The following is a 12,567-nucleotide window of genomic DNA, read 5'->3' as shown; positions in this document are numbered from 1 at the left end:
GCTTGGTAGAGATATGGCGTAGCCAAAGTTGGATATGGAGAACTAGAGGGTGAGGTGTATAAAATTTCCGTATAGCCTGTAGAGCACTAAGGGAGCCTGAGACAACCACAAATGATGACACAGGCATAGATGTGATACAAATAAGTGTTGCAAGAATGGCATACAATTCAGCAGTAAAACTGCTAGCCGAAGATAGTAAATGCCCTTGCACGACACTGTCCGGAAACACTGCTGCAAATCCGATGCAGTCAGAAGATTTAGAGCCATCTGTGTACACGGCGATGGCATGAGAATGAGTGGAAGTGGTCGAGAAAAAGAGAGCGGGAAGCCACCGTAGGCAGTTGGGCTTTCGAGCAAGGGAGTGAGAAAGAACAGACCCGAACAGCTGGAACTTCCCAGGGGGGTAGGGAAAAGTGAAATGCTACATGAACATATAAAGGCGGTAACTGAAGGGAAGACAAGAGCGAATGTAGGCGAAGAGAGAAGGGACAGAGCAAACAGGGGTGGCGAACAAATAAAGTCTACTAATATCAGTGACCATTCTATAAATGGAAGGATTGCGGAGATCGTGAGAGCGCACATAGTAGTGAAGGCAATGGGCATCACGGCGATCAGACAAGGATGGAACATTCGCTTTTGCATAGAGGCTCTCAACAGGGGAAGAGCCAAAAGCACCAAGGCATAAACGTAATCTTTGGTGATGGATGGAGTTAAGGCTAGAGAGAGTAGCAGGAGAGGCTGATGAATAGATCTGGTCACCATAATTGAGTTTTGATAAAATGAGGGCTGAATGTAGGCGAAGGAGAGTTCGACGATCAGCTCCCCATGAAAGATGAGCAAGGGTTTTAAGAAGGTTCAGCCAGCTGTGACACGTTGCCTTTAGAGAGGTAATGTGGGGTTTCCAGGATAACCTACAGTCAAAGAGAAGGCCTACAAACCTGACTGTATCATGTTCAGGGATACGGGAACCATAGAGGTACAAAGGATGATCGGAGATGACAGAGCGTCTAGTGAAAGTAATTTGGCGAGTTTTGGTACTTGAAAATTTAAACCCATGCGTGGTGGCCCAATTGGAAACATGGTCGACTGCATGCTGGAGAGAAACTGTAATGAGGTGACAGTCAGCGCCTGCACAAGCAATAGCGAAGTCATCCACATTGAGTGATGACCAAATATTGGGTGGAAGAACAGAGGCCAAATCATTTATAGCAAGGAGAAAAAGTGTTGTGCTCAGAACACATCCCTGGGGGACACCTTCAGCTTGGACAAAGTCCAGGGAGAGCACATTATTGACTCGAACACGGAAATATCTGTCAGTTAAAAAGTTCTTAAGGAAAGATGGTAGATTGCCTCGGAGGCCTAAGGAGTGGGCTTTGGCCAAAATATTATACCTCCAAGTTGTGTCATATGCCTTCTCAAGGTCAAAAAATATGGCAATAACTGAGTGGTTATTCGCAAAGGCATTACGAACATACGTATCCAAACATAGTAAGGGGTCTATGGTAGAACGGCCCTTACAAAAGCCATATTGACGAGTGGAGAGACTGTTGTGTGTCTCTAAATACCACATTAAACGTCTATTTACCAGACGTTCCATCACTTTGCAAACTGCACTGGTAAGAGCAATGGGACGATAGTGGGAGGTTTGATGTCCCGTAGTACCAGGTTTGCAGAAAGGGAGAACAATGGCAGATTTCCACAGCTGTGGAAGAACTCCTTGTGACCAAACAAGATTGAAAAGGCGTAAGAGGACTGCAAGGGCTGACTGATGTAAATGTTGTAACGTACAAATATGAATGTCATCGGCCCCAGCTGTTGATGATCGGCAAGCTGAGAGTGTTGCCTCCAGTTCCTGAAGTGTAAAAGGCACATTATACTGTTCTTCTCTGAGAGAAGAGAAGTCCAAGGGTGCTAACTCTCTGGCAGACTTTGAGGAAAGAAACGAGGGGCAGAGATGGAGCCCCAGAGAAATACAGACCAGAAGATTGCCAGTTTCAATGGCAACATCTAGTGGGTTTGCTATATCAACACCGGCAACCCGCAGAACAGGAGCCGGGTCAGGAGAATATTTATCACTCAGTTTCCGTACTTTTTTCCAGACTGCACTCATAGAGGAAGCAGAGGTGATGGTGGAGACATAATCTCGCCAGCAAGTGCATTTAGCGTCACGGATGACACGGCGAGTGATAGCACGCTTCTGCTTAAAATCAAGAAGTCTCTCCGTGGTTCTATTGTACCGGTACCTGCCCCACACAGCACGTTTCAAATGTACTGCACGAGCACAAGCAGGAGGCCACCAAGGCACACATTTCTGAGAATGCCTGCCCAAGGTTTGGGGTATAGAGTGAGAAGCTGCTGTTAAAACTGAGGACAAGAAGAGGTGTAAAAGCTCATCAATGGAGGACAAAGAAGGAACCTCACTAAAAACAGTTAGTTGTGAGTAAAGGTCCCAATTTGCATGATCAAATTGTCAGCGTGGGTTACGAAGAGGTCGTGAATATGAAGGGGAAGTAAGAATGATTGGAAAATGATTGCTGTCATGTAAATCCGGGAGAACAGACCAGGTGAAGTCTAATGCAGCGGAGGAAGAGCAGACTGAGAGATCGATGCAAGAGTATGAGTACGAGGATCAAAATGGGTTTGAGTACCTGTATTTAAAACATGGAGGGGGTGGGAAGCAAGAAAAGCCTCTAGCTGAATGCCACAGGAATCACAGTGAGACCCCCCCAGAGAAAATGATGGGCATTAAAATCGCCAAGTAACAGAAGTGGTGGTGGTAATGACGAAACAAGAAAGGCAATATCCGGAATAGATAATGCTCGAGGAGAGAGGTACAAAGAACAGAGTGTATACCACCTATGCAGGTGGATACGGGCTGCTGTGTAGTGCAGCGAAGTACAAACAAATAGCTGATGGTTTGGAATATCAGTGCGTAAAAGAAGGGCACTTTCGTTTAAGGTCCCATCAGGAAAAGGATCTGAAGAATACAATAAATTATAGCCTGAGATGGGATAGATAACAGCAGAGTGTAATTTTGGTTCTTGTAAGCAAGCACCAACAGGGAAAAATTGGGAGAGCAATGTCTGAAGCTCACCCCAATTACCCCTGAGGCTGCGTATATTCCACTGTAAATAGGCCATGATTGGCAACGATAAAGATACTAGAAATCCACAGGTAAGGGCACTTACGGGCTAGAGGGGTTAGAAAAGTTCACATGCGGTGGCAGCGGAAAACGTTCAAGCAGCAAAGGAATGGTGTGCTGTGAAGAAAGGAGTTGCGCAGATGGAGAAGAGGAAAGAGAAGGAACAGAGGGTGGATCAGTGTCCATTGATGGTTTGGTCTCTGCAATATATTCAGAGATTGCTTCAAGTGTTTTGGAGTCCAGAGATGTCGTATGGGAGACAATATTGGAGATGGAAGGAGAAGTTTGAGTAAAGATTGGAACTGTAATGGACTGTGTCAAGGTACGGGGGGCAAAAGGGTGGAGGGAACTGGAGAACTATGGGAGGGGACAGAAGAGGCAGAAACCTGGGAGGTGGCAGAAGAGAAAGAAACTTGAGAGGGGACAGGGGAGGAAGGCACAGTACGAGGAGAAGGATGAGCCTCCAAACTTGTAACCGAGCCAGTGAAAGGGGAAGACCCAGGTACAGAGACCGGGAAGGTAAAGTGTGGAGGTGGATGAAGGGAAGGAGGGGTTAAAAGAGATTTTTGGACTTCTGAGAAGTAGAAGGACGATTGGGAGGAGGTGTCGTACGAGGTCTTGTCAATACTGGGGTTTGTGAGGGAGAACACGAAGTGAGAACAGACTGAGGTGTTGAAGTAGGGACGTCTGAGCCCAGGACAGCAAAAGAATTAGATACAGGAGTGACTATGGGACTGGCAACCGCAGAGGAGGCTGCAGAAGATGGGACCCCGGAAGTGGGGGGACGTTTTGAAACAAGAGAATAAGAAACACGGGGTAGTCTCCCTTGGAGGCAGAAACGAGAAACCGCCATAGCATAAGGGAGACCTTCTACCTCTTTGAGGCAACGAATTTCCCGCTCATTCAAGTAGACCTGGCAATGGCGAGAGTACAAAGGGTGAGCCTCATGACAATTAAGGCAAGAGGGAGGTCAACTGCAAGATATATTAGAATGGTCATCGGCACCACAGACTGGGCATTCGGCTATAGATCTGCAATATTTTGCTGGGTGGCCAAATCGCCAGCAATTTCTACACTGTTGCGGTGTAGGGATCACCTTTCAAACTTGTAACTGATGTCCTGCTACATAAACAGAGGATGGGAGTTCACGGCTGTCAAAAGTTAAACGAGCCACATTGCAAGGGTATCGTCTCCTCCCTCAGGCAGGAAGAACATAAGTGTCTACCTTGAGAATTGGGAGATCTTGGAGTTCCAGCTGTTTGAGAATGTCATTGCCACATGTCTGGAAATTCTGTTGGGCTATGGTATGGGGCAGAATGACAGTACCACTACAAGAATTGAGGAATGATGTTTTTCAATAGTGATAGGAATAGTATCGATATGTGAAAGAAGAGAAAGATCATGAGCTTGGGTAGCATTCTGGACTGTGATGATATGCATACTACTCTTAAGAGCATGAAAGGAAATATCTCTACCAACATGGCATAGGAGCGCTTTGCCAATACTATGGTCAGAAAGATAAGTAGTAGAAGAAGTCGGTCTTAAAGTAAAGAAGTTAGTCCATTGTGTGGTTCGAAACTGAGTGTGGAGAGGGAGTGCATGACGTGTCGGTCTTTTCCGAGTAGAATGGGAAGGTAATGAAGTAACGTCATCAGGAGATTGTCATTGGCATTTAGAAGTGGGACCAGAGTTGGTCCGATGTGGGACGGGCTGGCGATTCGAAAATTGCCGCACTGTAGAGGGAGAGGCCGGAAGCATAGTCAAAGGAGAGCGGAGGTCAGACAAATCGAAGGAGTCAGTCGAATCCCCGAAAGCCACAGAGTAGTCAGGAAGTGGAATAGTTTAGGAAGCGATGTAGTGGAGGCAGGATCCATACATAGCTTTAAGCAGAGGTACGATAAAGCTCATGGTTCAGGGAGAGTGACCTAGTAGCGACCAGTGAAGAGGCAGGGCCAGGAGCTTGGACTCGACCCCTGCAACCTCAACTAGGTGGGTACACACACACACAGGCAGAAGTGGCCAGAAGGGCTCACGCAAGCAGGGCAAAGCTGCTGAATATGAGTGACTTCATCCACGTGGAAACTGACTAGGAGAACCTGGAGCTACATGGGGGCCCCAGAAACGTGGAGAGCTAAGATGGAGGTGGTACAGGAAAACCTTGTGTACCAACATGTACGGGACACTACCAGAGAGACAGGAGAGGATGAACCAGCAAAACTGGACCTAGTATTCACCTTAAGTAGTGCAGATATTGAGAACATCACATATGAAAGACCCCTCGGGGCCAGTGAACGTGTGGTTTTGAGCTTCGAATACGTAGTAGTTACAAATGGAGAGGGAAGCAGGAAGGGCAGGACGAATGAAGCAAAACTACAAGAATGGGGACTATGCAGGCATGAAGAATTTCCTCCATGGGGTTCAGTGGGAGAGAGAACTGGCAGGGAAGTCAGTAAATGAGATGATGGAATATGTGACAATACACAAGGAAGGTGAGGAGAGGTTTGTACCCAAGGGTAACAGAAATAACGAGAAGGCCAGGATGAGCCCTTGGTTCACCCAAAGGTGTAGAGAGGCAAAAACCAAGTGTGCTTGAGAATGGAAGAAGTATAGAAGGCAAATGACCCAGGAGAATAAGGAGAGCAGCCATAGAGCCAGAAATGAATATGCATAGGTAAGAAGGGAGGCCCAGTGACAATACGAAAATGACATAGCAACAAAAGCCAAATCTGACCCGAAGCTGTTGTACAGCCACATCAGGAAGAAAACAACAGTCAAGGACCAGGTAATCAGGCTGAGGAAGGAAGGAGGGGAGATCACAAGAAATGACTACAAAGTATGTGAGGAGCTCAACATGAAATTCAAAGAAGTGTTCACAGTGGGACTCCAGAAAGACGGAGAGGTGAGGTACACCATTAAATGTTGGGCACAATACATACAACCGAGGAAGAAGTGAAGAGGCTGCTAAGCGAGCTAGATACCTCAAAGGCGATGGGGCTGGATAACATCTCTCCAAGGGTCCTGAGAGAGGGAGCAGAGGCACTATGTGTACCACTAACAATCTTCAACACATCTATCAAAATAGGGTGACTACCTGAGGTATGGAAGAGAACACAACCACAGTGACATCACACATCCTTGTCTAAGGCCTACTTTTACTGGGAAATAATCAAGCCTCACTATCCTCGTAAAAACTCTTCACTGCTTTCAGTAACCTACTTCCTATACCATACACCTGCAACATCTTCCACATTGCCCCCCTATCCACCCTGTCATATGCCTTTTCCAAATCCATAAATACCACAAAAACCTCTTTAGCCTTATCTAAATACTGTTCACCTATATGTTTCACTGTAAACACTTGGTCTACACACCCCCTACCTTTCCTAAAGCCTCCTTGTTCATCTGCTATCCTACTCTCCATCTTATTCTTAATTCTTTCAATAATAACTCTACCATGCACTTCACCAGGTATACTCAACAGACTTATTCCCCTATAATTTTTGCACTCTCTTTTGTCCCCTTTGACTTTATACAAAGGAACTATACATGCTCTCTGCCAATCCTTAGGTACCTTACCCTCTTCCATACATTTATTAAATAATAGTATCAATTACTCCAAAACTATATCCCCACCTGCTTTTAACAATTCTATCCTTATCCCATCAATCCCAGCTGCCTTACCCCCTTTCATTTTACCTACTGCCTCACGAACTTCCCCCACACTTACAACTGGCTCTTCCTCACTCCTACAAGATGTTATTTCTCCTTCCCCTATACAAGAAATCACAGCTTCCCTATCTTCATCAACATTTAACAATTCCTCAAAATATTCCCTCCATTTTCCTGATACCTCTAACTCTCCATTTAATAATTCTCCTCTTGTATTTTTAACTGTCAAATCCATTTGTTCCCTAGGCTTCCTCAACTTATTAATCTCATTCCAAAACTTTTTCTTATTTTCAACAAAATTTTTTGATAACATCTCACCCACTCTCTCGTTTGCTCTCTTTTTACATTGCTTCACTACTCTCTTAACCTCTCTTTTTCTCTCCATATACTCTTCCCTCCTTGCATCACTTCTACTTTTTAAAAACCTCGCATATGCTAACTTTTTCTCCCTTACTACTCTCTTAACATCATCATTCCACCAATTGCTCTTCTTCTCTCCCACACCCACTTTCCTGTAACAAACTTCTGCTGAACACACTGACACTACATTCTTAAACCTACCCCATACATCTTCGACCCCATTGCCTATACTCTCACTAGCCCATCTATCCTCCAATAGCTGTTTATATCTTACTCTAACTGCCTCCTCTTTTAGTTTATACACCTTCACCTCTCTCTTACTTACTGCTTCTATTTTCCTTGTAGCCCATCTACCTTTTACTCTTACTGTAGCTACAACTAAAAAGTGATCCATCTATGGCCCCTCTATAAACATATACATCCTCAAGTCTACTCAGCAGGTCTTTATCTACCAATACGTAGTCCAACAAACTACTGTCATTACGCCCTACGTTATATCTTGTATACTTATTTATTCTCTTTTTCTTAAAGTATGTATTACCTATAACTAAACCCTTTTCTATACAAAGTTCAGTCAAAGGGCTCCCATTATCATTTACACCTGGCACCACAAACTTACCTACCACGCCCTCTCTAAATGTTTCTCCTACTTTAGCTTTTAGGCCCCCTACCACAATTACTCTCTCACTTGGTTCAAGGGTTCCTATACACTCGCTTAACATCCCCCAAAATCCCTCTCTAGACCGAAAATATCTGCATTATTTCTGTACTGTTGAATGTATTACACGATCGGTGTATGATTCGTTCTATACACTGACTATCCAAACTCTTCACGAGACTTCACTATCCAGGTGCTGGGTACATACATTATCTAGAAGAATCTTCTCTAAAAGAAGTACAATATATATGGTGTTGTGCTAAATGTTCTCAATATTTGTAATGAAAAAAATATATGTAATTGAGTATATAATGCCGAGGTCTTTGTGGAAAACTAATGGGCTGTGAGGAACAGTCTCTTGAAAGCTGATGATAAGCACTGATTCATCTTAAATAATCTGGTTGTTCCTGCAGCGGAGAATATGGACATGGTTCCTGACAGCAGCATTGATGTGGTGGTGACCACGCACGTTTTCTGCTCTGTGCACAACACCAAGAAGATGTTGCAACAGATTCTTCGTGTACTAGCACCAGTAAGTCAATAACATCCTCCATGTACTATTACTAGTAAGTCAGTAACATCCTTCGTGTACTAACAGTAAGCCAATATCCTCGTCTGGGTACTAGCTACAGTAAGTCCATGACGTTCTTTGTGTACTAGCTCCAGTAATAACATCCTTACTGTGCAGCAGACCCCACTTTCCCTCACTTAATGAGCTAGATAAGGACCAAAAAATTATTCACTGAGCAAAACTTACGGTAAACGAATCTAATGTTCTCGTAAGAGACCATGTTGTGACGCGAGATGCAGACCTTCTTTGTGATTACCTTATGAAGCGTCCAGTTGTCATCGTCCCCATGGCCTGGTCCAGACCAGACTTCTCAGTTGCTGGCCTGATTGACCAAGCTGTTGATACTGGCTGAATACAGTCCAACATATGCACCACAGTCCGGATGATATGAAACTGATTTGAGAAACTTATCAAGTTTCCTCTTGAAGACAGCCAGAAGTTTCCAGGTAATTATCTCTATGCGCGAAGAAAGGGTGCTGAAAGAGTCAGGGACCTCTGACACAAAGTTCTTAATATATTCATTGTGCCATTGCTTTCACTGAGGCACTTTACACTGTCTGCCAAGTCTCTTGCTTTCATACAGAAGGATTTCACTGTGCAAGTTTGGGACCAATCCTTCCAGGTGTAAATTATAATGTATCTTTCCAGCCTACAGTGCAAGGAGCACATTTAAAGAGGCTTCAGATGTTTCCAATAGTTCAGATGTTTGATTAAGCTTATACCGACAGCGAAGGCTCTCTGTTTTCTAGCTCTGTATTCTCTCTTGACTTGATGGAGACCGTTAATAAATAGCAGCATTCCAGACTGAAGAGAACAAGTGACTTTTAGTTTATGTTCTATCTCCTTTGAGTATTTAGGATTTCTACTTTCATTTATTGCTTCTTTCTCCCTCTATTTCTCCTCGACTCTATATGAATCTATCTGTTCTTGATGTTCTTCATTTTCCTAACCAGAGTGTTCTTTCTTGCTTCACACTATGCTGCCTTTGAGAACCTTTCATATACTTCATCATCACTAGTAGAGGAATACATGCCCGCCTGTCTACCTACCTCTCTCCCTACCTACCAACCTACCTCCCTCCCTCCCTACCTACCTACCTCCCTCTCCCTCCCTCCCTCTCCCTCCCTCCCTCCCTCTCCCTCCCTTCCTTCCTTCCTCCCTCTCCCTCCCTTCCTTCCTCCCTCTCCCTCCCTCCCTCCCTCTCCCTCCATCTCTCTCCCTCCCTCCCTCTCCCTCCCTCCCTCTCCCTCCATCTCTCTCCCTCCTTCCCTCCCTCTCCCTCCTTCCCTCCCTCTCCCTCCTTCCCTCCCTCTCCCTCCTTCCCTCCCTCTCCCTCCTTTCCTCCCTCTCCCTCCCTCCCTCTCTCTCTCTCACTCCCTCTCTCTCTCTCTCCTTCCCTCCCTCTCTCCCTCCCTCCCTCCCTCTCTCTCTCTCGGGCATACACAGACTTGGAAACTTTGTCTGGTGTTTCAGTCAGAATTATAGGCTCGGTGTAGTCTACTACCATCTCTTCAAATGTAACAATATAACAATATGACACACTTTCATGGTGGGGCCCAGGGAACAGGTAAGGCTGCCTTTCTATTTAGTGGCATATGATGAAGTGTTTCAATTGTCTCCTCACTGACTTCTATTGGGTATCCAGTGGGACTGTCGGATGTGACATAGTGTGTCTTGGACTCCACCATGCAACATGTTGTTGTGAGCTTGTTCAGTGATTAACCTAGTTTACCACTGATGGTTAGGCATCAATATAAAATGCAAAGATATATGGGCCACAATTTCTTCCATGTACTGTTCATTGTAGCGACTGTCATTTCCTCTCAAGCCTCATCGACAATGCTGACAGTATTCAGGATCTCAGTGCTAACACCACATGTCTGTTCTCAGTGCTAACACCACGTGTCTGTTCTCAGTGCTAACACCACGTGTCTGTTCTCAGTGCTAACACCACGTGTCCTGCGCTCCTGCAACCCACTGGTTCCAGCGGTCAGGGCAGTAACAGCCTAGTTGATCAGGTCCTGCTCCACCACGAGGGCTGGTCAAGGACCGGAGTGTGGGGACGTTGACCCCCAGAACGCCCTCTACATAACATGCCTAACCGGTATTATTCGAGGAAGAGGTCGTAATGGAGGGAAAAAGTCTGCGGCCTGTACAATTGGTCATTAAACAAACAGGAGCCGGGCATTAAGGGGCAGTGGGGGCCTATGTTGTTTGGTCATTACGTTATGACAAGGTTCATTAAGCGGGGGTCCATTGTGTTAGTTCTCTTAAGTATGCAAAGCCTAAATAAAGGCTTACACACTGGGTAGAAGGGTTCAATATGGCATAAGCTCTTGTGGTCCTTTAAACACCCAGTAACATAAAAATATCTAACCTCAAGACTCCTCTAAAGAGTAAATAGACGCAGGATTTATATTATTTCAATACCAAAAAGTTGATAAATTACACACAGGTGCAACGTCTGGGTATCGGTAGCCTTGATGAAAGACTATAGTGCTCAACACTTGCTGTTAGGCTGAGGTATTGTTCACATTCTCTTCTCCAGTCCTCAGTTTATGTCCTTGTGTTGTACTGATAAAGCCACTGATTGGCAAAACGTTTACAAAATAAAGATACCTCAGATGTTGCACATACAAATAAAAACTTCACTATAAACAATGTTAGTTATTTCTAACCAAAGGATAATTATCACAGTTTAGCACAGAAAAATTATGTTTCAGATTTAAAAACATGTATGTAGAGAGATAGGCAGATAAGCTGATAAATCTAGCATCTCCTGATGAATATATGTACAATAATGCTGTCATTACCTCAGAGAGTGTGCATAAATGGGAAGGAAGAAGAATGGGGACCAGTTACAAGCAGTGTGCCACAGGGGTCAGTACTGGAATCCTTGCTCACAAGGGAATCATGGATTTATATGAGGTTATACCTCAACTTTACATGTCCTTGGTAAGGCCTCATTTAGATTATGCTGCTCAGTTCTGGTCTCCATGCTACAGAATGTTTATAACTGTGCTGGAAAATATGCATAGAAGGATGGGTAAGTTGATCCCATGTATCAGAAACCTTTCCCTCGAAGATAGACTGAACATACTGAATCTGTACTCAAGAAAAACCTAGCTAGATACAGGGGGTACTATGACTAAAGTGTACAAACAAAGCAGGGATACATAAAGGGATGTAAATAACGCGGAAAATATCTAACAAAGACAGGACTCGGGGCAATGAATTCAAGTTGGATAAATTTTTATTTGTAAATGATATAGGGAAGTATGAAGGTTTGGAAACAGAGCTGTAAATGTGTGAAGTAAGTCCCAGGTAACATCACTGAGGCAAAAACTTTGGGTAGCTTTAAATATAGACTGGACAGGTATACGAGTGGGTGTGATGGGGTGAGAACTGGACGAGTCTAGCATGGGCAACAGGCCTACTACAATGTTCTTTCATTATTTTCTTATGTTCTTCCAGGGAGGAAAGTTTTACTTCTACGAGCACATCAAAGAATTCGACACAGAGCGACATTCCACTAGACAAAAAATTCAAGACTTTCTAACAACAACAGGAATTTGGCAATTCCTGTTTGATGGTTGTGAATTAACACGAGACATGTTGGAGGACATTCAAGAAGCAGGTTTCACCAAAGTACAAGCACTACGGTTTTACTGTCCTATGGAGCATTTTATTTTCCAGCTGGTAAAGCCGAGCCTGAAGGGTGTAGCTCAGAAGTAACAGACATTACACTGGTCTGCATCTGGAATGTTTTAATTTTTATTTTTATTCATGGTTGCAATCTTACATATTCTTGGGCTGCTGATTGTAAATATCTAAACCATTTTGCTCTATCATGTATGGATTTTGAATAAAATACAAATTAATGATAATAAAAAATGTGAATTTTTAATAAATTGTTAATTTATTAAAATTAGGCAAGTAATCATGGAAAATCACATTCTGTTGGTTTTAAGAACATATGAATTCTAACTCAACATGAATCATAACAAATGATTTTATTAAAAAAATATACTTCTAATGGTTAGCCTAAATACTGAATCAAAGGAAGGGGGACCGCTTTGATTTCGCTTGTGCTGTGCATCAAGACCATTACATTTCAGTGACCAGCAGTAATCTGCCATCATGCTGACATTTCATTTGCCCTGGTAT

The 12,567-nt window shown here is 43.9% G+C and overlaps 1 protein-coding gene across 1 annotated transcript in view; it reads left to right on the top strand.

Annotated features, from left to right (window-relative positions):
* The window catches only part of LOC128684161 (thiol S-methyltransferase TMT1A), a 37,623-nt gene extending 25,329 nt beyond the window's left edge, over positions 1-12,294 (top strand). The window contains exons 4-5 of the mRNA XM_070095472.1: positions 8,243-8,361; positions 11,875-12,294. Of these exons, the coding sequence (XP_069951573.1) occupies positions 8,243-8,361; positions 11,875-12,135 (380 nt within the window). The 3' untranslated portion in view covers positions 12,136-12,294. The remainder of the gene's footprint in view (positions 1-8,242; positions 8,362-11,874) is intronic.
* Positions 12,295-12,567: the final 273 nt, after the last annotated feature.

Source organism: Cherax quadricarinatus, chromosome 4 (genome assembly GCF_038502225.1).
Source record: "Cherax quadricarinatus isolate ZL_2023a chromosome 4, ASM3850222v1, whole genome shotgun sequence".
NCBI classification, from domain to species: domain Eukaryota; kingdom Metazoa; phylum Arthropoda; class Malacostraca; order Decapoda; family Parastacidae; genus Cherax; species Cherax quadricarinatus.
Note: the sequence above shows the minus strand (reverse complement) of the source record. Positions and strands in the feature narration are given on the sequence as shown.